The sequence below is a fragment of the Elephas maximus genome, chromosome 6 (assembly GCF_024166365.1).
Source record: "Elephas maximus indicus isolate mEleMax1 chromosome 6, mEleMax1 primary haplotype, whole genome shotgun sequence".
NCBI classification, from domain to species: Eukaryota; Metazoa; Chordata; class Mammalia; order Proboscidea; family Elephantidae; genus Elephas; species Elephas maximus.
In genome coordinates, this window is record NC_064824.1 from 24,925,118 (window position 1) to 24,951,716 (window position 26,599).

At 36.6% G+C, this 26,599-nt stretch overlaps 1 protein-coding gene across 1 annotated transcript in view; it reads right to left on the bottom strand.

The window, feature by feature from the left end:
* DPP10 (dipeptidyl peptidase like 10) overlaps window positions 1-26,599 on the bottom strand; it is an 846,520-nt gene that overhangs the window by 639,883 nt on the left and 180,038 nt on the right. Inside the window, exon 2 of the mRNA XM_049889192.1 lies at window positions 18,926-19,040. Coding sequence (XP_049745149.1) covers window positions 18,926-19,040 — 115 coding nt within the window. The remainder of the gene's footprint in view (window positions 1-18,925; window positions 19,041-26,599) is intronic.

Genomic DNA, 26,599 nt, shown 5'->3' on the forward strand with positions numbered 1-26,599 from the left:
TTAACACCACTACTACTAAAGGTACTTCAAAGCATAGAAAATGATGGAATACTACCCAACTCATTCTATGAAGCCACCATCTCCCTGATACCAAAACCAGGTAAAGACATTACAGAAAAAGAAAACTACAGACCTATATCCCTCATGAACATAGATGCAAAAATCCTCAACAAAATTCTAGCCAATAGAATTCAACAACATATCAAAAAAATAATTCACCACGACCAAGTGGGATTTATACCAGGTAGCCAATTTTTTTTTATGCAAGGCTGGTTTAATATTAGAAAAACCATTAATGTAATCCACCACATAAATAAAACAAAAGACGAAAACCACATGATCTTATCAATTGATGCAGAAAAGGCATTTGACAAAGTCCAACACCCATTTATGATAAAAACTCTCACCAAAATAGGAATTGAAGGAAAATTCCTCAACATAATAAAGGGCATTTTTTTTTTTTTTTTTATGCAAAGCCAACAGCCAACATCACTCTAAATGGAGAGAACCTGAAAGCATTTCCCTTGAGAACTGGAACCAGACAAGGATGCCCTTTATCACCGCTCTTATTCAACATTGTGCTAGAAGTCCTAGCCAGAGCAATTAGGCTAGACAAAGAAATAAAGGGTATCCGGATTGGCAAAGAGGAAGCAAAATTATCTCTATTTGCAGGTGACATGATCTTATACACAGAAAACCCGAACAAATCCACCAGAAAACTACTGAAACTAATAGAAGAGTTTGGCAGAGTCTCAGGTTATAAGATAAACATACAGAAATCACTTGGATTCCTCTACATCAACAAAAAGAACATCGAAGAGGAAATAACCAAATCAATACCATTCACAGTAGCCCCCAAGAAGATAAAATACTTAGGAATAAATCTTAGTCAGAGGCAAAAGAACAAATATTGTATAAGACCGCTATTGCAAGATCTTGAGAAATAGTATAAACTGAGTAGAACACATACTTTTGTGGTTACGAGGAGGGGAGGGAGGGAGGGTGGGAGAGGGTTTTTTACTGATTAATTGGTAGATAAGAACTGCTTTAGGTGAAGGGAAGGACAATACTCAATACATGGAAGGTCAGCTCAACTGGACTGGACCAAAAGCAAAGAAGTTTCCGGGATAAACTGAATACTTCAAAGGTCAGTGGAGCAAGGGCGGGGGTTTGGGGACCATGGTTTAAGGGGACTTCTAAGTCAATTGGCAAAATAATTCTATTATGAAAACATACTGCATCCCACTTTGAAATGTGGCATCTGGGGTCTTAAATGCCAACAAGCAGCCATCTAAGATGCATCAATTGGTCTCAACCCACCTGGAGCAAAGGAGAATGAAGAACACCAATGTCACAGGACAACTAAGAGCCCAAGAGACAGAAAGGGCCACACGAACCAGAGACCTACATCATCCTGAGACCAGAAGAACTAGTTGGTGCCCGGCCACAATCGATGACTGCCCTCACAGGGAGCACAACAGAGGACCCCTGAGGGAGCAGGAGATCAGTGGGATGCAGACCCCAAATTCACATAAAAAGACCAAACTTAATGGTCTGACTGAGACTAGAGGAATCCCGGCGGTCACGGTCCCCAAACCTTCTGTTGGCACAGGACAGGAACCATCCCCGAAGACAACTCATCAGACATGAAAGGGACTGGACAGTGGGTAGGTGAGAGATGCTGATGAAGAGGGAGCTAACTATATCAAGTGGTCACTTGAGACTGTGTTGGCATCTCCTGTCTGGAGGGGGGATGGGAGGATAGAGAGAGTTGGAAGCTGGCAAAATAGTTACGAAAGGAGAGACTGGAAGGGCTGACTCATTAGGGGGAGAACAAGTGGGAGTACGGAGTAAGGGGTATATAAACTTATATGTGACAGTCTGACTTGATTTGTAAACGTTCACTTGAAGCTCAATAAAAGTTAAAAAAAAAAAAAAAGAAAGAAATACAACTAAAAAGCAAAGATAAAAATGGTAACCACTACTCTGTTAATACCAGAGGAAATTATTATTATTATTATTTTTAATTCAGCATCAGAAATAACTCTATCGGAAAGGGAACAACAACCTATATCATTAACCAGGGAAGGCTGTTAGGGTCCGACACTGTTTTCTTTTTGGCAGCCAGTTTATGCCTGGGTAATGCCACATTCAAATATGCTCATCTGTGCTGATCTTGGAAAAACAAGCAGAGACAGATTATGCGTAGTAGTGCAACATATCTCCTCTTTTAATTCAACAAAATAAAACAACTTGAATCTTGGTGGAGCTTAATGTTTACAAGTAAGTGATGCAAATCTCAAAATCTGTAAAACGTTATCCCCTCCTCATAAAAGCATGATAGGATAGTTTAATTGTTGCTTTGACATTTCAAAATAGGTCAGATGCTTAAATGACACCTTTTAAATTAGAGATGCCATAAAATTGCTTGCAACATAATGTAATGTGACATTTTAACTAACTACTGTATAAGCAGGAGCTATTATTTTGTTTGAACATAATAGTAACTAGAAAAAATTCACTTTATGTTTTTTGCATAACAATAACAAATCAACTGTCACCAATCCAATAAAGTCTTTAAATTTAGCAAATACTTTCGGGAAAATAATCTCTTTTTATAAGGGAAAGTGAATCTTTTTTTTTTTTTGAACTTGGTGTCTTAGAAGTGATTTAATATACTCACATATTATTGGAGTTGCTTTAAACCAAGATAAAATACTACCAGCTACTGTAGGACACAGGTTGGAACATTATCCAGAAAAACAACTAGTCATTAAAATGTAACAGATTGCAAACAGCGATCCATTGTAAATGAATTTAAGCTTAAATAATAGAATACAATAACTTAAAAACTAATGTTACTTTGATTTTTTTTTTAACTGAAGTACAACATTTGTACTGTAGAGTGCACACATTATAAATCTACCTGGATTAGTTTCAATAAAGTAAAACAGTAATGAAGACCAAGACATGAAACGACACCGGAAACCTAGAAGCTCCCTTCATCTGCCCTCCCAATCATTACCCTTATTTTCCTCCCCAAATGGAACCTCTACACTGACTTCCATCCGGACATATTAATTTTGTCTACTTTTGAACCTAATATAAATTGAATTATAAAGTATGTATTTTGATGTGTTCTGTTTTTTAATATTATGTTTGATATTCATTCATGACACTGTTGGAAGCAATTTTTTTTTCTTTCTCAATTGCTGTGCAGTAACCAATTGTATGGTTATACAAAAATTGATGTATCTGTTCTATTATTGAGCCTGGTGGCAAAGTGATTAAAAGCTCTTGATTGCTAGCCAAAAGGTCAGCAGTTCGAATCCATCAGCTGCCCTGTGGGAGAAAGATACTGTTGTCTGCTCCCCTAAAGATTTACAGCCTTGGAAATGCTATGGGACAATTCCACTCTGTCCTGTAGGGTCGCTATGCATCAGAATTGACTCAATGGCACTCAGATTTTGGTTTGTTCTATTATTAACACTTAGACTATTTCCAAATCCAAAAAAACCAACCCACAGACCATTTCCAGGTGTTGCTATATACGAATATTCTCAAAAAAAATTATATTCTCAAGGTCTTTCTAATTACTTCATGTGGTCACCTTATTTGTCATATTCTTTAATTTTATCCCTCTGGTGGGGATGTTTTGATTTTAAAATGTATTTTCTTAATGATAAATGATACTAATCAATTTTTTTATTTGCTTGTCTTCCATGTGGATATCTTAAAGTGAACTGCCTATTCCAAGAATGATTTGGCTATTTTTTATTGACTTACCTGTTTTTCTGATTTGTGGGTTTCTTTTTTACATTTTGAATAAGCCCTTTGGAAATATATGTGTTACAAATATCTTTTCTATACTGTGACTTCTTTAGCCAATCTCTTTTTGATGTCTTTGGATGAACAGAAATTCTAAAATTTAATCAAGTAAAATACCTTTTTTTTTTTTTGTTCCTCTTTGTTAGGTGTATTTGTATGTGTCTTGTTTAAAAAAAAAAAGGCCTACCAAAAGGTCATAAGAATATGCTCCTATATTTTCTAGAAGAGTTATTATTTTACCTTTCAATTTAGGTCAATAATCTATTTGAAATTGATTCTCCTGTATGATATCAGATAAAAGGTTTTTTGGTTTGTTTGTTAACTCATTCTTTTCCTACTGTATTATAGCCCAATGCTGTTGAGTCGATTCCGGCTCATAGCGACCCTATAGAGCGGAGTAGAACTGCCCCCCATAGGGTTTCCAAGGAGCAGCTGGTGGAGTTGAACTGCTGACCTTTGGTTAGCAGTCATAACGCCTAACCACTGTGCTCCACTGTATTATAGTGGAATCTTTATAGTAAGTTAGGTGACTGCATGTGTGTAGTTCTCTTTTCAGATTCTCTGTTCTCCTCTAATAGTCTATTTGTCTATTTGCCAACACTAAAAAAAAAAAAAAACCTTGTTGCCCTCCAGTCAATTCCAATCCATAACAACCCTATAGCACAGAGTAGAACTGCCCATTATGGTTTCCAAGGCTATAAATCTTTACGGAAGCAGACTGCCACATCTTTCTCCTGTGTAGCAGCTGGTGGGTTCCAACTACCCCACCTTCCAGTAGCAGCCAAGCACTTTAAGAATTCCACCACCAGGACGCCTTTGCCAGCACTGCACTACTTTATTTAATTAATTTTATATTAAGTTTTGAAATCTGGTAATGTAAGTCCTCCAATTTTGTTCTTCTTCAAGATCATCTTCATTATCCTTGGTCTGTTTTATTCCACACAGATTTTAGTATCATATTTTCAACCTTCTCCTACAAATAGTTAGTTGGGAGTCCTTTGAAACTATGTAACATTTTGGGAGGCTGGACACCTGTTCTATTTAAATTTTCCAGTCCATAAATACTGTCTACCCTTCTATTTATCTGGATCATCTTTAATTTACTAAGCTATATTTTGAAGAAGGAGCCCTGGTGGTACAATGGTTAAGCACTCAGCTACTTCTTGGGAGAAAGATGTAACAGTCTCCTTTCAGAAAGATTTACAGCCTTGAAAACTCTATTTGGCAGTTCTAATCTACCCTATAGGGTCACTATGAGTTGGAATTGACTCAAAAGCAATGTGTTTTATATCTTGGAGATTTATGTATAGAGGATTTATACATCTTCAGGTTTATTTATCCTTAAACCAAAACCCATTGCCATCAAGTCATTTCTGACTCATAGCAACCTTAAGGACAGAGTAGAACTGCCCCATAGAGTTTCCAAGGAGCACTTGGAGGATTTCAACTGCCGACCCTTTGGTTAGCAGCTGTAGCACTTAGCCACTTCGCCACATTTATTCTTAGGTATTTGAAAAACGGTGAAATTGTAAATGCTACCATTCAAAATATAATTTCCTAGTTGTTTTTTCCTGGCATAACTATATCAACTTAATTTTATATATTGATTTTAAATCTAGGTAAATAGCTAAATCATATATTGACCCCAATAGCAGATCTTTAAAATTTTTGATTCTGTATATACACAATCTGTTACCTGAAAAAAAAAATTTTTTAATCCTATGATTTTTATTTATTTTTCTTGCCTTATTCAATATGTAAAAAAAAAATCTTCATTGCATTGTTGAATAGAAGTAGTGATAACAGGCAGCCTTGTCCTTTTCAAAATATTAAGGGGAAAGTTCAATATTTCACCATTAAATATCATATCTGCTATAAGATTTTGCAGATCCACTTTATTGCATAAGGAAGGCTATACTATTCATCTTTGATAAGAACTTTGTCATGAATGAATATTTAATTTTTATCAACTGATTTTGCTGCATCTGAGAAGAAAATTACGACTCACCACCTTTCAGCTGGCAACTTAGTGAATATTGACTGCTTTTCAAATGTTAAACCACCTTTCATTACTGGTATTAATCAAATTTGTCCTGCTACGTAATCATGTCACTACTCATGGACTCAATCCGCTCGTATTTTGTTTAAAATTTTGCATGTAACTTAATGGGAGAGAGTTCTATTGCATTCTCATCAGGTTTTGATAGCATAGTTATGTTGACCTAATAAAATTAGTTTGAAAATATTTTCTTTGTTTTTCTACTTTATGGTTTTGTATAGGATTTCTGATAATTTTTTTTTTAATTGCTTGAAAGAATTCACCAGTGAAGCCATTTGTGGTGAGGCTTTAATTTTAGAATCAATTCACTTAGTAGATAAAGGACTACTCAAATCTTCTCTTTCCTTTTTTGTCAGCTTTAGAAAACAATTTTAAAGGTATTTTTCTTATCTAATTTTTAAAAATTATTGGAATAAAGTTAAATATAATTCTGTGTTTTTAAGTCTGAGGTGATATCTCACATACATGATGTTATTAATTTGTGTCTCATTTTACCGCCTTGGTTAGCCTTACTATGTGATTATTGCATTTATTATAATTTCTAAGAACAAATTTAGGCCTTTTTTTGATATTTTTCATTGTACATGTGTTTTCTATTTAATAATTTCTGCTTTATTTTCATCTTCCTGCTTTCTTTGGACTTAATTTGCTATTCTATTATAGCTTCTATGTTTTAGACTTTTTCTTTTCTACTATACAAATAGTCTTTTAGGCTAAATTTTTCCCTGTGAGTTTTTCTTTTTTTTTTAATATCCAGTGCACAGGTCTTGATACGTTGAATTTTATTATTTACTAATTCCTTTTTTATTTTTCTTATGACTCATGTATGTATGTGTGTGTGTGTATATATATATATATGTTTATCTTGGAAACCCTGGTGGCATAGTGGTTAAGTGCTACCACTGCTAACCTAAAGGTTGGCAGTTCAAATCCGCCAGGCGCTCCTTGGAAACTCTATGGGGCAGTTCTACTCTGTCCTATAGGGTCGCTATGAGTCGGAATTGACTCGACGGCACTGGGTTTGGTTTGGTACACATATTTATCTTAGAAGTATGTTACTTAAATTCCAAACATTTGAGAATATTTTGATTACTTTTCTAGAGAGCATATCCTATATAATTTCAATTTATTTAAATTTGTTGAGGCTTGTATTTATGACCTACCATCAAATTTGGTAAATGTTTCCCTCTCCCATGCACTTGATAATATATATATTCTGCAGTAGTTGCCATCGGTGACAATTAGTTCAAACTTATTTACCATGTTTTCACTCTTTCAAACAATTGCTTCTGTCTCCTTGTACTGAGAGACATTAGGTAAAATTTCTATACTTTACTGTGGATTTGTGTATTTCTTCTTTTATTTCTATGAGTTTCTTTTTTAAAATGAATATTTAGGCTATGGTATTAAATACATACAACTTAGGGATTATTTTATGTTCTTCTTGAATCAGCCCTTTTGTCCCTATAAAATGTTATTCTATATCTTCTGACAATTCTTTCTTTAGTTTATATTAGCTCTGATATTAATATAGTCATAAATCATTTCTACTGCTTGGCTTTCATACAGTCTATATTTTGCTATCAAACATTTGGTGTCCTCATGGTTTAAGGCGTGACTTTTATACAGTTTAACTTTATTTTTCATGCAATGTGACTTTTTTAATTGGAGTATTTAGTCCATTTTCATTTATGATAATAACTCCATTTGGGTTTCAACCTACCATTTTTTTCATCTGTTTTTCCTACTTTCCTGCTTTCTTTCCAATTAATTGAACTTTTTTTCCTTACCATCTGCTTGTTAGTAGTGTATCCCTTTTTGCATTATTATGTTATTTTCTCTAGACATTATAACTTTCTCTGTGACTTATTAGTTTCCCTTTAATTAGAACTACTGCCACTTCCCAGACAATTCAAGAATCTTTTAACATTTGAAATTTATTATCCTTCCCACTACTTGTATTATTTATGTCATGAATTTAATTCTACATATATTTTTAATTTCCACCACATTTTCTTTGCCTATGATATGTCTAGGTTTGATTTTCACTGTATTTATCTTGTTTGGATCTGTAGAACTGCTCAATTTGGTTTGAAGTCTTAATCCACTTTGGAAAATTCTCAGTCATTATATCTTTGATTCTTTTGTCTAACCCACTTTCTCCCTCTGTTCTCAATAAATTCAATTACCCATATATGTCAGAACTTTCATCATATAAGTCCCCTATGATCTTTTGTCTGTATTTTCCATTCCTTTTTTAATCTCTTGTTATTGTTGGAAGAGCCCTGGTGGCACTGTGGTTAAGAGCTCAGGCTGCTAACCAAAAGGCTGGCAGTTCAAATTCACCAACCACTCCTTGGAAACCTATGGGACAGTTCTACTCTGTCCTATAGGGTCACTATGAGTCAGAACCCACTCAACAGCAATGGATTTTTTGGCGAGAGCCCTGGTGACACAGCGGTTAAGTGTCTGGCTGCTAAGTGAAAGGTCGGCAGTTCAAACCCACCAGCTGCTCCGTGGGAGAAAGATGTGGCAGCCTGCTTCCATAAAGACTTATAATCTTAGAAACCCTTTGGGGGCAGTTCTAGTCTGTCCTACAGGGTCACTATGAGTCAGAATCAATTCAACGGCAACAGGTTTGGTTTTGATTTTAATTGTTTTAGGTGTTGTTGAGTCGACTCCAACTCATAGTGACCTTAAACAACAGAACAAAACCTTGCCCGGTCCTGTGCCATCCTCACGATCATTGCTATGCTTGAGTCCATTGTTGCAGTCCCTTGTCAATCAATCTCATGATGTCTTTCTTTAACAACTGGTTCCTCCTGATGACATGTCCAAAGTAAGTCAGACAAAGTCTCACCATCCTCACTCATACGAAGCATCCTCACTATATTTTCTCCAAGATAGATTTGTTCGTCCTTCTGGAAGTCCATGGTACTTTCAATATTGTTTGCCAACATCACAATTAGAATGTGTTACTTCTTCTCTGGTCTTCCTTTTTCATTGTCCAGCTTTTGCATGCGAGGCAACTGAAAATAACATGGCTTGGGTCAGGCACACCTTAGTCCTCAGAGTGACATCTTTGCTTTTTAACACTTTAAAGAGGTCTTTTGGAGCAGTGTTGCCCAATGCAATATTTCATTTGATTTCTTGACTGCTGCTTCAATGGGCATTGATTGTTGATCTAAGAAAAATGAAATCCTTGAAAAATTCAGTTTCTTCATCATTTATCATGATGTTGTTTCTTGGTCCAGTTACAAGAATTTTTGTTTTCTTTATATTAAGGTGTAATCCATACTGAAAGCTGTAGTCTTTTGCTTTTATCAGTAAGTGCTTCATGTCATCTTCACTTTTGTCAAGCAAAGTTGTGTCATCTGCATATATCAGTTGTTAATGAGTCTTTCTCAATCCTGATGCTGCGTTCTTTTTCATATAACATAGTTTCTAGGACTATTTGCTCAGCATATAGATTGAATAAGGTGAAAGAATACAGCCCTACTGCACACCTTTTCCAATTTTAAACCACACACTATCCCCTTGTTCTGTTCAAACAACTGCCTCTTGATCCATGTACAATTTCTGCAGGGGCACTGTTAAGTGTTCTGGAATTCCCATTCTTTTCTATGTTACCCATAATTTGTTAATCTATGCAGTAATAAATAAAACACAGGTAAACATCTTTCTGGTGTTCTCTGCTTTTGGCCAAGATCCATCTGACATCAGCAATGATATCCCTCATCCCACATCCTCTTTTAATTCAGCTTGAACTATTGGCAACGGGGTTTTTTCAGGGTTGAACTATTGGCAGGTCCCTGTTGATACATAGCTGCAATTTTTTTTTTTAATTATCCTTAGCGAAAATTTGCTATCATGTGATATTAATGATACAATGTAATAAGTTCTGCATTCTGTCTGATTGTCTTTTATCAGAATGGTCACACTCTATGCTTTAATATATCTATCTTCTAGTACACTAATCCTTTCTTTTGTTGATCTAATCTGTTATTACACTCATCTGCTAAATTCCTCATTTTATTTACTGCGTTTGTAATTTCTAGGCTATACTTTTAATTCCTTATATTATAGTTTAAAGTTCTATGATAAAATTACCTATAGTTTTAATTATAGTTATTTTAAAGTCCAGACCTATTAACTTCCATATCTGCATCACTTATGGGTCTGTTTCTGTTGTCTATTGTTTTTTTTCTTTCTTTCTCTTGGTCCTGCTTCTTATATTCCAGCTAATTTTTAATCAAATGCCAGATATCATACGGGAAAAATAATAGTGACTCTTGAAAATGCTTCTTTCTCAAGAAAGGATTCACTTTTCTTGTGATAGACAGTATAATCAGATCATATTGATATACTTGAGTTTAGTCTTATTTGAAGTTTATCCTTATTTCTTTTCGGAGTCTCAACTGGGATATTTACTAAATGTCTCTCTTTATTGATGGAACAAAACTCCAATTTTTTACCAAAACAACTGTTCAGTTTTTAGCTCCTAAGCAAGTGGTTTTTCATAGTGTATCTCATGCATACAATTTAAAAATTGATAAATGCCTCAAGAATAAATTCCTTGACAGTATGTGGCTCACTTTTCTGATGTGTTCTTTCCTCCAGGGCCTTGGCCCAATAAGTCATACTGTATTGGTAACCTTAAATATCAATATTTTTGTCTCTCTGGTCTAGGTAGCAAAATAAGCTCTAACTACAGGTCACCGTTTTCTGTGCAGCCTATATGGCACACTTTGAAAATCAGCAAATGTGAAAAACTGACTGCGAATATAGGGTTCATCAAAGTGCTTCTATTATCTGAGACCTTCACCTTTCAAGTCCTGGCTACTTTGGTTGCTCTCCTATGCTTTAAATGGTATGCCTTTGATTCAGTTTTCATAATTGTTTTTAGCCAGAAAGGTTAATCTGCTATTAGTCTACTCTATCATAGCTAGAAGTGAAACTCGTCATATACATGACAACTACGGATAGGATACTTTGTATCTAAAAAAAGATCTAATCTTTTTTCATCTTCTCGCATTAATACTAAGCAAAAGACATTTCTTTATGATTTGTATGAGTATGTTCTGACTCATAGTGACCCTATATGACAGAGAAGAACTTCTGATTAGGTTTTGAAGGCTGTAATCTTTATAGAAGCAGCTGCTACATCTTTCTCCTGCACAGCAGCTGATGGGCTCAAACTGCTGGCCTTTTGGTTATCAGTCAAGCTCTTAACCACTGTGCCACCAGGACTCCTCTTTATATATTTACCTCATAAGAATTTGTTCAATGATTGAAGTTCACACTACTTCACAGGTTCTTGCCACAAATCACACCCTTTTATTTTCTTTATAGCATATCCAGATAAATGGTTAATATTAGAATTGTGCGTGGGATAATCCTGCCCAAGGATTTTCAATGGTTTCTCCCCACATGTACAGTAAACCCCAAAACCTACACTTTCAAGGGTCCTATCATCAAATCTTTACTCAAACATTTACACTTACTCAAAATACTTACTCCCAAGTGACCCATTTCCTTTCTTTCCAACTAAAATGCTGTAATCATATATTAGTCATCTATTTTACTCAGCGAAGAATCAGGACACAGCACATTGTAACTATTACTCCACACAGGGAAGATATACGTGATTCTGTGAGGTAAAATGATTGCCAAGGTTATGCTATCAACAGAATGGAGCTTGTGCCCTTGTGACTAATCCCCTCTGGTGCCTTCTCTTGACCTTCAGACACTAGAAGCACTTTTCACCACTTTACCTCCACATCCCCGAATGTCTCTACTATATTCTTGTTTACAAACCAAACGTGATGGTCATAATAAGAGAAAAAGTGGTAGATGAGAAGAATGGGTAAAAAAAGAAAAGTTAGAGACGTGCTTAAATCCATTATTCACTCATCAATCTCTTCTATATTATAACATTTCAAAGAAGACTTAGAGAGCTACTAAAAATATTTATAGTTCGGAGCTTTGTAAATGCACAATTCTGTCTGAGTACATCTAAGGTTTCTCCTCACCTATAAATATATAGAAAAGATAAAAATGGTAGTAAAGCTCAGTCAGATATGATGAGCTGAAAAGACAACACAGTGGCTGTGTTGACTAAAAAGCAAGCTCCTTTTCTGTCTTGATCGTGTCTTCTACATGAGCACAAAAGACACTGGAATTTTAAATGCTAACATGTTTTTCACTTCCTAACTATTAATAAATCACTCAGTTTGTACAATATCCAATCTACCTCATTTTCAGTAGCCTTCCCAAATCTAATTTGCCATTTCTCCAGAATTTTATAAAAATATTACCATTACTAATAAATTGTTGATGCATATGGAAAAGTGGGAATTTCCCCCAACCTAATGAACATTCCTATCTCCTCTGCTCTTTTTGTAGCTCTAATCGCTTTTCATTTTTAAAAATTATACACTCTCTTTACTTAACATATAAGCATCTTTGCTTACTGCTACAGGGTATTCACATTAAAAGATAAAATATACCTAATATTGTAAAGTGTATATACCAGTGTTTATTTAGCCATTAGCAACTTGTCAGGCAATTGGATTTTTTCTAATATTTTCATTATTTTAATAACACTTCACTGAATGTGGTCATTCATATTATTGTAACCCTATTTGCATTATTAATTTAGGAAAAAGCATCAAAAATAATTACAGAACAATAGCAACAATAAAAAATGACATTTTTTGGTATGATGTACCCAGTGGAAAGCATTTTCTCTTAATTGATCCTTTTCATAACCCTTTGTGTTTTTACAGACGTGAAAGTACAGGCTTACAGAGAATATTTCACCTCAGAGTCATATTTGCAGGCACAAATGAAGGCTAGGGCACGAACCCAAGTCAGTCTGCTAACAAGGTGAAATTAATCACTTTATCTACCAGACGTTTTCCTACAAACTAGCTGCCTAAGTTATTAAAATCCTGCTGGCCTTAGCTGTCTCATCCAGGAAACTGCATCCAAGAAACTACTTTCTCTAAACTGGTATGTTACGAGAATTGAATGAGGTACTGATCATGCACATTCTTTGAAATTCCATTTCTTCAAAGAAAGGCATAATTCCTAAAATATTAATTTTTATTTGTCTGTTTTTTTCTTTTTTGAATTTTTCTGGATAGGGCTGCCTAAATTTTTTTTAAATTTTTAATTCTATGTCTTGGCTCAAATGAACTACTTGAGCATAACTTGATGGATCAAATCATTACCTGACCTTAAAGACTTACCTAACCATCAACATCCCTGTGGAAGTCTTAACCTGCCTCAAATATTTCCCAAAATGGCATGTGAACCAAATGTAAAATTCTTATTATTAGACATACTTCACCAAGTACCTAGTAAAGGCATCTATATAGTAGGACTTGGTGATGTCCAATGGCTCATTCATGAATGCTTGGCTTCTTTTATTCCCCAAAGGTCTCTATAGACCAACCCAGGCTGCTTACCTAGAGAAGATAGTAAAGGCATTGGAAAGTTGTGAAAAGAACCAAGCGCTAATGATGAAGATAAAATATCAGTGCTTTACAACGTTGATTTTAGTCAGCACTGACAGTAAATCAACACAATGACACTGTCTTGGCACTGACTGATTACAGACATAGTCAAAGGGCACCAGCCCACTGTGACAGATGATCCGGTGGAGTACACACAGGCCACTAGTAGCAATTTCAATATGGCAAATGGATTGAAGAGCCAAAGGAATAGTCTCTACCAAATACATTCCAACTTACAAAATAGGCACCTCTGGTTTTCAACACAGGTCAAAACGGGCAAGCGCATCTTGTACGAAATGTTTCTTGAGTATGGTCATTCTCATTTTACACATTAAATGTAAAAATGAGGCTGTAAGTATACAGTTACATTAGCTTGTTTTCCAGAACTTCAAGCATGAAGGCACATTCACACATTTCTAGAATGTAATTATTGATCGTATGCTACATATTCTGAAAATAAATGTGGATACATTTTTTCCTTAAACAAATTCAATAAAAACAAGAAAAATATGTAGGATTGATCAATGGTGTCTAAATAAGTCTGTCTTTTTAATCGGCAAAATTTTTTTTTTAAATGGAATGAATAATTTGTTTTTTTTTCAGAAATAGTTACCTATTAAAGAAATACTTGAATGATTAACTCCACTCTTCGAAAATAATTAAGACTTCTCCTCCCAAGACAGGGAAGTTGCTGATAACCTTGGAAGACACCTGTGTCAAATTACTTCTGTAATAAAATTTGCAATCAAACCAAAATTACAATGAACAAGTGTTTTCTCTCATTATAGCCTTGCATGCTTAGAGATTACTAGAAAAATGTGATGTTATTTTTAGCAAAACAGCTTCTAAATCATTTCTTAGACTGGATAACTTTGTGTATGCTTTCTTCTTTCTCAAAAAATAAAAAAATAAAGTGTATCATCAATTTCTATCGTAGCTGCTTAGGGAAAAACTTACCAGATGTAATCTGTTGCTGTACGTGCTACTAAAACAAGCTGTTATTGCTATTATATTGGATCATAAATATTAAAAAAAATATTAGAGCCTACAAAATCTCAAAAGATCATTCTAGATTCTGGCAAAACAAATGTGCCCATTTCTTCAGTGAAACTCTTGATGTCAAAGGTGTTAAGTGATTGATTTTCCAAGGTTACACAGTATTGAAAATTTCTACCTGCCTGGGTGGTTTAACCTACAAAACTGGACTCTGGGGACACATTGGTGGTCAAAGGAAGGATTGTAAAGGAAACTTTTCTCCAACTGGAGGTTTTGACATGTGCATCTATTCTTGCACAACTGAGGGACCTCAGGTCTAAGGGTGAGAAGATGGAGGCTCCGTGCAATTAGAGCACTAGGGTGCGACCCTAAATACGAGCAGTCACACACATGTGCTGAACCAAAAGTCTCCACAGACTACCTTGACACACATTCCAGTTCTTAAAACCAGAGGTTATACAAACTCTGGCTCATTTTGTCTAACAAAGGGACAAGACATTTAAAAGTTCTTCCAGGCTTATGATTCAAATCTTGGGCTGCAAACTCTTAGTCTTCTGGCCTTATACGTCACTTAGCTAGGTTTGTTTGAGCTAACTGTGTTTTAAAGACCATGTAACTAGGCTACTATTATGCTTAATCACAATTCAAGCAAATTCATAACAACTCTCATTATACCTACCCACTTTATCAATTTCTATTATCTTCCAGGTCCCTGGTGGCATTGAGTTTGCAAACACAAGACCTAGAACACAGGTTTTCTGCTTCCTAAAGCAACACCTATTCTACGCCAGCATACTGACTTGTATTTTTTATCTCATAACATCTCTACCAAAAATAAGAATGAAACCCAAAGACTCAAAATTATGACGTTGTGGTATGTGAGAAGCACTTTGTAAACTGTACCTCTCAAAAATAATTGCCCTTTCCATTTGTATTAGTCTCATATCAAATGAAGCCTTTGGATTGGAGATTGTGTGGCTTCTCAGATATAAGTATTTGTGTAGCTGGGGATGGATGGGGATTGGAGATGATAGACTGAAGCAGGGGAAGGGCACGGCCAACTCCCACAGCACCTGGAACCTGGTTAGAACTCCATAATCCCTACTGAGTGAGTGAATGAATAAATGTACTGTCAGACCTCTGAAAAATCTAACTCAGGGTTTAATCATTAGTCCTTCTCCACTTGTCCTAAATTCAAAGTGAAGCCACAGACGATCTATATTCCTGAAAGACAATACACTTTTTCTCAGAAATCTTCCTCATTATTTGAAACAGTGTCTATTGCTCAATAAGTACTGAATAATAGAGATAGTAAGACGAATTGCAGCAGCAGTGACAGGCACTATACAAAACACTGGCCTCCATTAGCTCATTTAATCCCCATAATAACCCTGTGAATTTGGCTATATTTATTGTACAATTATATAGATGAGTATAGTCAGGGATAAGTTTTAAAAACTTGCCAAATGCACAAAACTAGTAAATTACAGAGCAAGAACTCAAACCAAGGGCCTGTCTTACCCAAAGCCCATGCCTGAATAAATGAGTAAGTGCCTGAAAAAATGAATGAAACTATGAAGTGTTTTTATACTGGAGAAAAGAGGAATGAATGTAATTTAGTAAGTGGTCAACTCTTTGGTCTTTGATATACCAAACTCTCAAGCACCCCAAAGTATCACTCTGTCTTCAGTGAATAACAAGCAATTGTGAGAGAGTGACTCACAGCCATATGGACAGTAGAACTGGGATGGAGAAAGGCATTCCAGAGAGACACACAGGCATTATGGCACCAATTGCCTCCATCTGGTTAATAGTCACCAATAGAAGGCAGTAAAACTGAGTCCTTCATTTTTTAATAATTATGCTAAAATTCCTATGTTTAAGTGAAACACCATGCTGAACATAAGCTCAGCTTCCTTTAACAAAGATTCTTGGCATTTTGTGGCAACTTGGAGCCATCAATTTGCTCAATTACATTGTACTGCAGATGGACAAATGAGGGCTCCTGAGGAGAATGCTGGGTAAGCCAACTCTTACCAGGAAGTGTTTTTTGTTTTTAATTCTCATTTAATTTCTTCTTTCTTTTCCCTTTATTTTTTTTTCTTTTCTCCCTTCCTGCCTTCTGACTCCCTCAATTTCTTTTGCAATCACTCCACATAAATAACAATTACAAATATATTTTTTGACTGTCTCTACTTTGCAAAGCAAATACTTTCACAGTGGTGGTATTTTTTCATAAAGTACCACATTCGAAGAATTGATACTGTCATTTGTATAATTACTCATCATAACTAGTTGACTAAATGACTCTGAAAGTGAGATATTTTAATCACAGCTTGTACATGAGGAAATAATTTCCGTGTGTTTACCGGGCTCATAAAATAACAAAGCTGGTACAGGAACTAAACTGTAAATACATCACACTGAGCAACAGGCTGTAAGCTGATAACACCACCTGATACCATTATCAAGTGGACTAGCTCAATATTATGCAAGAAATGACTGTCTTCAATAATACTGAGCTCTATGGGGGTGCCCAGTCCTTGAAAAGCTAGCAAGGTGGGTTGTAGCAGCGTGGCCAATTATTTGTTCCCGGAAGACAGTTTGCAGTGTCTAGAAAGTGAGCCACATGGCTATCTCTACTTCCTTATTACCAGCCACTGAAAACTAATCAGACACTTCTGGGTATTTAAATAATCCCCAAAGAAGAATTAAGCCTACTGAGGATTCATATGTGAGGCTAAACTCTTTAATATGAAGAACAGAGTTCAAAGATCATTGCAAAGGCAATTTGGGGAGGCTTAAATGAGGAATACAAAAACTGCAGGGAAAGAAAGGCAAAGGAGAAAAAAGAAAGAGGCGTCCCCATTTAGAGGCTAAGGTCACTCTCTTTAGGTCTGATTCTCTTCTTCCCTCAAATACGCCCTTTCCATTGATGTTACAATGTTAAAACAAAATAATATTAAAGCAATAACAGAAATTGATTGAAATATGTTTAATATATGATTTGCCAACCTGGATAACATTTTGACTAGGGAGTCAAAAATGTTTCAGAGAGGAAAGAACTTCTTACTATTATTGCCATGGAAAAACAGCCCGAACAGGACTGTTAATAAAAACAAAACAATTTATGGTCAGGAAGGATTTCAATCACCTTGTCTTGAAGAAAATTAAAATAATTACTGATTTACCTAAAACACAGTCTGAACTTGGAGTTTTTGTTTCTCAAAACTGACTGTATTTAGATAATTCTTCAAAAGAGCCCAATGTTGGTCTTAAAAGCTAGCAAGTGGCCATCTAAGATGCATCAATTGGTCTCAACCCACCTGGAGCAAAGGAAGATGAAGAACACCAAAGACACAAGGAAAATATGCGCCCAAGAGACAGAAAGTGCCACATAATCCAGAGACTCCATCAGCCTGAGACTGGAAGAACTAGATGGTGCCCAGCTATCACCAATGACTGCCCTAACAGGGAACAAGATACAGAATCTCTGATGGAACAGGAAAAAAGTGGGATGCAGAACTCAAATTCTAGTCAAAAGACCAGACTTAATGGTCTGACTGAGGCTAGAGGGGCCCCAGAGGACATGGACCCCAGACTCTCTGTTAGCCCAAAACTAAAACCATTCCCAAAGCCAACTCTTCAGACAAAGATTGGACTGAACTATAAGATGTAAAATGATACTAGTGAGGAGTGTGCTTCTTAGCTCAAGTAGACTATGTTGGCAGCTCCTGTGCGGAGGTGAGATGAGAAGGCAGAGGGGGACAGGAGCTGGTTGAATGGACATGGGAAATACAGGGTAGAGAGGAGGAGTGTGATGTCCCATTGCAGCTAGGGTCACATAACAACGTGTGTATAAGTTTTTGTATGAGAAACTGACTTCAATTGTTAACTTTCACTTAAAGCACAATTAAAAAAAAGAAAAAAAGAGCCCAATGTCCAAGGCAACATGGTCTTTACTAAGCTATTTACTAGGCTTCTATTTGACATACAGGTGACTTGAGCAAAGCAGTTTTTTCAAGGCTCAATGTTCAAAAGAACATCTCAGGGCAATGGCCTGGATGGTTCACCTCTACTGCAGGGACCCCAGATATCTGGATTCCAGGAGAATTAAAACTCTGTTTCTCAACAGCTGCATTATAATCTACATATGGCAACTTCCATACTCCGCTCCCTCGTCTTCATCCCACAATAAAAGTCAAATGTCTCCTGCATTTACCCAATTGTCAAACATAATAAGAAGTCTCTGTGTAGCAATGGAGTCCAAAGATCTCTTTGGGAATCTCAATTCATAGATTTTACGTTTTTAACATCCTAAGGTCTGGGTGAATAACATCCTGCATGATACTGGAACAATGAAATTACTATGCCATTTGCAAAATGTCTGCTAATGCATTTTTTTTATCCCAACCAATGCTAATGTGCCCTAAGACACCACACACTGCTACGCTCTTAAGGCATTTGAATGTGAAATGATCATCCACAATACCGTCATAAGAGAGGAATAAAGACAGATTACCTGGGGTTAAGAGGATGACTGACATAGTGATGAGTGAGCACACAACTAAAATCACCAGCAGGGCAATAGCAATCCCCTTCCAGTTTCTCTGTGGTGGGCTGTTACTTCCCAGTTCCTACCGAGATAGAAAAAAAAAAAAAAAAAGATTCATAATTACACAAACTCCAAGAGAAATGTATTCATATAGGAATAAATCAGTGCGTGGCGCAATCACAGTAGGAAAGCTGATTAGAATCCTTTTCCTCTTTGGTAGCTCATTTAATTATTCAAAGGTGCATGTATTTATAAATGGCTATCTTTTGGGGAGCAATTTGACTTCTCAAAGAGACAGACCAGCAGAGCTTTATGCCTCCTTCCCAAATGTAGCGAGTTTTAATATGCATTGACTATAAACTCTAGGCAACAGCCAAAACACTCTGCAAAATAAGTATGGAAATAAAGTGTGCCATTTACATTTATTCTTTCTACAACACAACCCATAATAAAGATTTAAATACAAATGTTCCTAAAACACTATAGACTATGTTTCTAACTAGAAAAGGGTGGAAAAGAAAAAAGATTAGAGATGGCAAAATAATTCAAAATGTCCCTCACTGCATAGCACTCAACATTTTTCAACACAACAGGTCCTTTTTAAATGGTTCCCCCACCACTCATAAAAATTAGCGGGATGTAGTAACCAAATTAAATGAGTCCTTCTATAACAGTGGTTAACGGCATTCATCCCTAGGCAGCGAACATGGTATTGGCAAGAAGGTAAGATTGATGCAGAAGGATAAACTTCAGTGTCTCTCACAGGCGTGTAGTAAAGCTTTTCATTTTTTAAATGATCTGTGTTCTACTCTGTTGAAATGTGTGGGCATAATTCATGGAACAGACCACACTGGTTTGAAATGAATGCCAGGTTTTCCTTGCAATAATATTGATAAATGCTGAGCCTCTGGTTGCTTCCTTCCTTCCAGCCCTACTCCCCAGCTCCCTTCATCCTTTCCCAATACAGCCTTATTTATTGAGAAATAGCTAACTGATTTGGGGACAAATGAAACAAAACGTAAATATACCCAGTTTACATGGGGTGTGTAAATCACGAAGGAAGCCATAGATCAGCCTTGCTTTAGGCAAAAAAAAAAAAAAAAAAAGAGAACAGTAATCATTTAATAACTTATAAGTGGGTTCCATGACTGACAGATTGAAACTTTAAAACCAGTTTTCACCTGGTGACTTTGGCATTCAACTTCGCTATGAACACATCAGCCTTAAGGAACTACCAGTAACCAGTTGCCATTGAGTTGATTCCTACCCCACGTGTTTCAGAGCAGAACTGTGTTCCATAGGGTTTTCAGTGGCTGATTTTTCAAGAAGTAGATCACCAGGCCTTTTCTCTGAGGCACCTTTGGGTGGATACCAACCTTTTAATAGTAGCCAAGTACTTTATTGCACCATTGAGGGACTCCTTAAAGAATGAGGCCCAAGTTAAGTACAAGAATAAATCATGCCATATCCTTGCCTTCGACCCTATGGGACAGAGCAGAACTGCCCCATAGAGTTTTCAAGGAGTGCCTGGTAGGTTTGAACTGCCAACCTTTTGGTTAGCAGCCATAGCACTTAACCACTACGCCACCAGGGTTTTCAAAGAAATGGGATCCAGGAAACAGGATTCAATTCACGGAAGTCCTAGGATGGGTTAGAGTAAGCCTCCAAACACCAACCAAATGTGTTGCCATCCAGTCGATTCTGATTTATAGCAACCCTATAGGACAAGGTAGTACTGCCCACATAGGGTTTCCAAGGAAAAGCTAGTGGATTCAAACTGCCAACCTTTCAGTTAGCAGCTGAGCTTTTAACTACTGTACCACCAGGGCTCCTGCCTAGAAGGGTTTTTTTTTTTTTTTTTGCTGTTTTTTGTTTTTCTCTTTCGCAGATCAATTGTTTGTCCTTCACAGTGGTGTCCGAAATCCAGCAGAGAACAACCCACTCCCTTTTAATGACTTTCTCCAGAGCTCTTTCCAAAATAATGCTTATTACCCTACATGAGAACACAATTAGAATTCACATTTATATTTTCCACATAAATCAAGACGCTAAATTCCAGAATCAGCCACTTTAAAGCAACAAACACCAAAACAAGCAATAGGCTTAAGACCATAAACCCTTTCTGGAAACTAATGTTACTGCAGGTTTCTGAAGCGTGTGCTGTGATTACATACGATTCTCTAAGGTCATACCATACTTCACAACTACTCAGTTGCCAGAGTGACCAAACTGGAGAGCTCACTGCTATAAATCAAAGTCTACGATGGTCAGAAAATGGTGGAATACCCATCTCAAGAACTAAGAGAATGAAGAAGGGGGCAGTAACCAAATAGAAAATGGGTGTCTGGGCCAATAGTTATAATTGGAGCATATTTATTAACTCTAAGAGAGGTGAGCCAGGTACTACAGCTTTAATTTAGAGAAAAAATAAAAGAACAGAAACTTATCAATTATAACTATTTTTCAGTCAATTATAAGAGTGGAGAATAAATTATGAATTAACATCTACTGATTCTGACCTTGCTGCTTGGTCACACTAACTTCAAGGCAAACTAATAGTGAAATTACTTCAGATGGTGCTTTTCAATTTTTCAGTATCATATAAGCATGTCTACTAAAAAGACCCTGTCTAACAGTAATAATAGCTTTCACATCTTTCTATGTGCCTGGCACTATATTGAGTCCTTTAGAGTCATAATCTTCACTGAGTCCTCAAAATAGTCATGTGAGGTTACTATTTTTCGACAAATTTGCAGATGAGGAAAATGGGATTTAAAGGACTAATAACAAAACTACTTACTGTTAATAAGTGGAAAAGCTGGGGGCTCAGTTCCTAAAGTCTGGCTATAGAGACCACACTCTGGTTAAGCTGATTAATCTGATTATAACAGAATGCTTCTAAAAATAAATATTTCTAGAATAAATGAATGAGTCAATCAAAGAATGATTTCGACCCCTACATGATAATAATAAAAAAAAAAATAGTTGTACTTAAATACTTTGAAATGCTTTGAAATAAATGTATAATTTCCCAGTTACAGCAGACTGGAAAAATATTCCATTTAGAAAATGGTAAAGCCCATTGCTGCAGCCACTGTGTCAATCCATCTTGTGGAGGGTCTTCTTCTTTTTTGCTGACCCTCTACTTTACCAAGCATGATGTCCTTCTTCAGAGACTGGTCTCTCCTGATAACATGTCCAAAGTACATGAGACAAAGTCCTGCCATCCTCACCTCTACAGAGCATTCTGGCTGTATTTCTTCCAAGACAGATTTGTTAGTTCTTCTGGCAGTCCATGGTATATTCAATATTCTTTGCCAACACCACTATTCAAAGGCATCAGTTCTCCTTCAGTCTTCCTCATTCATTGTCCAGCTTTTGTATGCATATGAGGAGGCTGAAAATACTATGGCTTGGGTCAGATGCACCTTACTCCTTAAAGTGACATCTTATTAACACTTTAAAGAGGTCTTTTGCAGCATATTTTCCCAATGCGGTATACCATTTGATTTCTTGATTGTTGTTTCCATGGGCGTTGACTTTGATCCAAGCAAAATGAAATCCTTGACAACTTCAACTTTTTCTACATTTATCATGATGTTGCTTACTGGTCTTACTTATGTCACTTTATTGTACAAAGTCTTTTAATGTCCTTACACTAGTTTAAAAAAGGACAGCCCGAATGCTCTTTAGAAGCAAGGACAGCGAGACTACTTCTCACACACTTTGGACATGTTTTCAGGTGGGATTGGTCCTTGGAGAAAAATATCATGCTTGGTAAAGTAGAGCATTGGCGAAAAACAGGAAGACCCTCAAGGAGATGGACTGACATAGTGGCTGCAACAATGGGCTCAAACATAACAAGGACTGTGAGAATGGTGCAGGATCAGGCAGTGTTTAGTTCCGTTGTACGTAGGGTCGCTATGAGTTGGAACTGACTGGATGGCACCTAACAACAACAAAACACTAGTGAACAATCCAGTTCAAATGTGAGTCTAGGAAACCAGTTTCCTCAACCAGCATGATCCACTTTAGAAAAGAGACCCTGTACCCTGACTGGTCTGATTACCATTTTCAATATATGCCTCATGTAAGTCAACATTCCCATCACCATTCCATTGCTAATTCTGCCCTATCCAATCCCTTTCATATGCACTGAATTATGGACACTGTCAATCATTCAACATACCCTGTAAAAATGCCTCTTCTCTAGGGAGCTTTCCCTAATTATGCAAGCCAGATGCAAGTTTCCTTTGTCTGGGGAAAGAAAAATGACAAAAATAAACTGTAATGTGTTTAAATACAACTCTGCTAGTCATTGAGCTTTGAGATTGCAAACACATTTCTAAATTTTTCTCAGTCTCAGTTTTCTTATGTAAAGAACTGGTAAAATATAGACAACAATTTTTGAGTTGTGCAGAGATTAAATCTGATAATCAGTACAAAACTCTTACCCAACTGTACAATAAGAAAGGTCACCGCAAGTGAACCACCTGGAATGTTCTTCTTCAATACACCTGTCCAGGTCACTCTTTCTCATTAGTCAAGTCTCACCTCAAATGCGTCTCCTTCGGAGAAGCCTCTCCTGATGACCTTTTCTAAAAGATATTCTGTGTCCCTTACTAAGCTTTAGTCTTCTTCATGCTGTTATCACTTTTGGGTACTTTGTGATATTATCTTATGCCGTATACTACAGTGATTCTTCTATTAGAATATATACTAATCTGCTTAAGTGTTTATTTTATTTGTCTTGACTCTCCAGAATATAAGCTCCACGATGAAGATAAACTAGTTTATCTTGTTCGCTGCTAAATTCCTAGCAATTCAAAGTGTTTGGCACATATTAGGTGCACCATACCAAAAAAACAAACCAAACTTGTTGCTGTCAAGCCAATTCCAACTCATTGTGACCCTATAGAGATAATGCAAAATGAGTAAAAGAATGACAGCAGCTATGATGATTATGATGGCGGCGGTGGTGGGGGTGGTAGTGGTGGGATGCTTAAAAACATGTATAAACATCTATCATATCCCTGTCCAGGTTATTAACTCCTTAAAAGCAAAAAACACATCTTAGACAACTTTAGGTTCCTTAGACTGTTTAGTATTTTCTGTTTCCCTTAACAGGTCCCTAGAAAATCATTATGCCATCAGTCAAGTGGCATAAACAGTGACCCGAAAGATTATAGGAATAGAATGCCATTAGCTAAATGCACATTGACAGCAAACTTTTGAAATCTGGCTACTTGCTGAAGAACAACTTGACTGCAATTATTTTTAGCCTCATTCACCAAATGCTTGCATTCCAAATTACAGTTGTCAATTTTCAAGTTGCCTTCTTCAACTGTACCATCATCTCTATTGCGGGGGGTGGGGGAGTGGTCCTAATTAACATTTCCTTTCAATGACTTCCTACCAACCCAACACCTGGATACAATCAGCTGCACATGCCTGGCCTACAGAACAGGTATGATGCTGTGGGGCCATCTGAGAAAGAGTCACATAGTGAGCTTGCAATTGTGGCCATCTGATGCTCCAGAGGCAAAAACCAGAAGAAACGTTGGGATGTGACTCCCCAACAGACAGTTGGAGTTCAAGGACAAATATTTAATAATCCACATATTGTACAACCTTTTTCAATCATCCCTTCAGTATATATGGAAGCATCGGTTGAAATGCAGGTATCCAATGCCAGATGATATTTAGCACTGCAATCGTCTAGGGAGATGTTGGTGCTACAGACTAAACTACGCTGAATCTATGACCTAACTACTAGTGTTGTATCTGCTGCCAATCAAACAAACAAATCTCCCTTCAGAGAACAGTTTATTTCAAAAGATAAGACTGCCCACCACACAGAGGGTTTACCTAAATCCAAATGCATTTTTTAACGTGTTCAGGGACAAAGAGGAAAAATGCTGAAAATCATAATCACAAAAAAATGTCATTTCTCATTTCACTAGGTGAAATAAGGAAAAATGTGTAACCATCAGATGCAGTTTTCTTAAAAAGGAGGTAAAGTGAAGGATGTCAAACTACCTAGGGTGTACATAAACAGTAATCCACACGTAAGGGGCCCTGGTGGCTCAGTGGTTAAAAGCACTCAGCTGCTAACTGAAAGATCCCCTGCCCAAACCACCAGCTGCTCCCTGGGAGAAAGATGTAGCAGTCTGCCTCCATAAAGATGTACAGCCTTGAAAACCCTACTGCGCAGTTCTACTCTGTTCTATAGGGTTGCTATGGGTTGGAATAGACTTAACGGCAGTGGGTTTGGTTTGGGAATCCATATGTACTCTCCTTCAGAAAACTCCAACGCATTCATTTGTTATATATACTGTGAGGAGAAATATGATAACTTTATATTAAAATAGTCTCAAGAAGTTGCAACATCTGCAGAAAGATACAAGGAAAAATTTATCCGAGATGTTGAAACTATGCCTGTATTTGGAGTTCCCACAAACCCAAACCCACTGCCATGAACTGGATTCAGACTACTAGAGACCCTATAGGGCAGAATAGAACTGCCCCATAGGGTTTCCAAGGCTACAAATCTTTACAGAAGCAGACTGGCACATCTTCCTCCCTCGGAGCGGCTAGTGAATTCGAACTGCCGACCTTTTGGTTAGCAACACAGCACTTGAACCACTGCATCACCAGGGTTCTTTGATTTGGAGTTAGGTGTGCTTTAATAAAAACAGATATTTCTACCTTCTGAGAAACATAGGAAATGTTCTTTAAAATATCTTTATTCTGGCTTGAAAAGGCAAAGTTATACTTTTAGGCCTAGAATATTAGCATTTATGACATTAATTCTCAAAACGATCATACCAATAACTTAAAAACTAGATTTTTTTTAAATCCTCTCCCTACACTTATTTGCATGCTTCAAAAAACCTTTCTGACATGCTTAAATGCTCACATACACAAACTCTTAATGTCTTCTCAAATAAATTTGATAAAGTTCCTCTGAGTAAAAAAAAATGGGGAAACACATTCTGTCAGTCCATTTTCTGTTAAAGAGTTCAAAAGACTGAATTTTTTTTATTTAAATTATTTTATTTTACTCATGGTGCTCACATTCTCAACTGCATATAAACTGCAGAGCTCAGAAACAGTCCAAAGACATTTATAATGAATAACATAAAAATACCTTAAAAGAATTTTTTTTTTTTTTCCCTCACCAATTGAGCTAGATTTCCCCCGAGACCATGGTCTCCAACCCTCCGCCCAGTAGCTTGGTCTCTCAGGGAATCTGCATGTGTCTATGAAGCTTCTGTGACTTTGCCCTGGTCAAGCTGTGCTGACTTCCCCAGTGCAGTGTACTCCCTTACCCTTCACCAAAGTTACCACTTATCTACTTATTGCCTAAAAAAAAAAAAAATCCATTACCTTCAAGTAGATCTACTATCTAGTTAGTGTTTTTCCTTCCCTACATCTCCCCTCCCTCGTAACCATCAAACATTTGTTTCTTTCTGTGTGGAAACATTTTCATGAGTTTTTATAATAATGGTTTCATATAGTATTTGTCCTTTTGTGACTGACATTTCACTCAACATAATGCCCTCCAGATTCATCCATGTTTTGAGATGTTTTGAAGATTCATCATTGTTCTTTATCATGTGGCAGTATTCCATTGTGTGT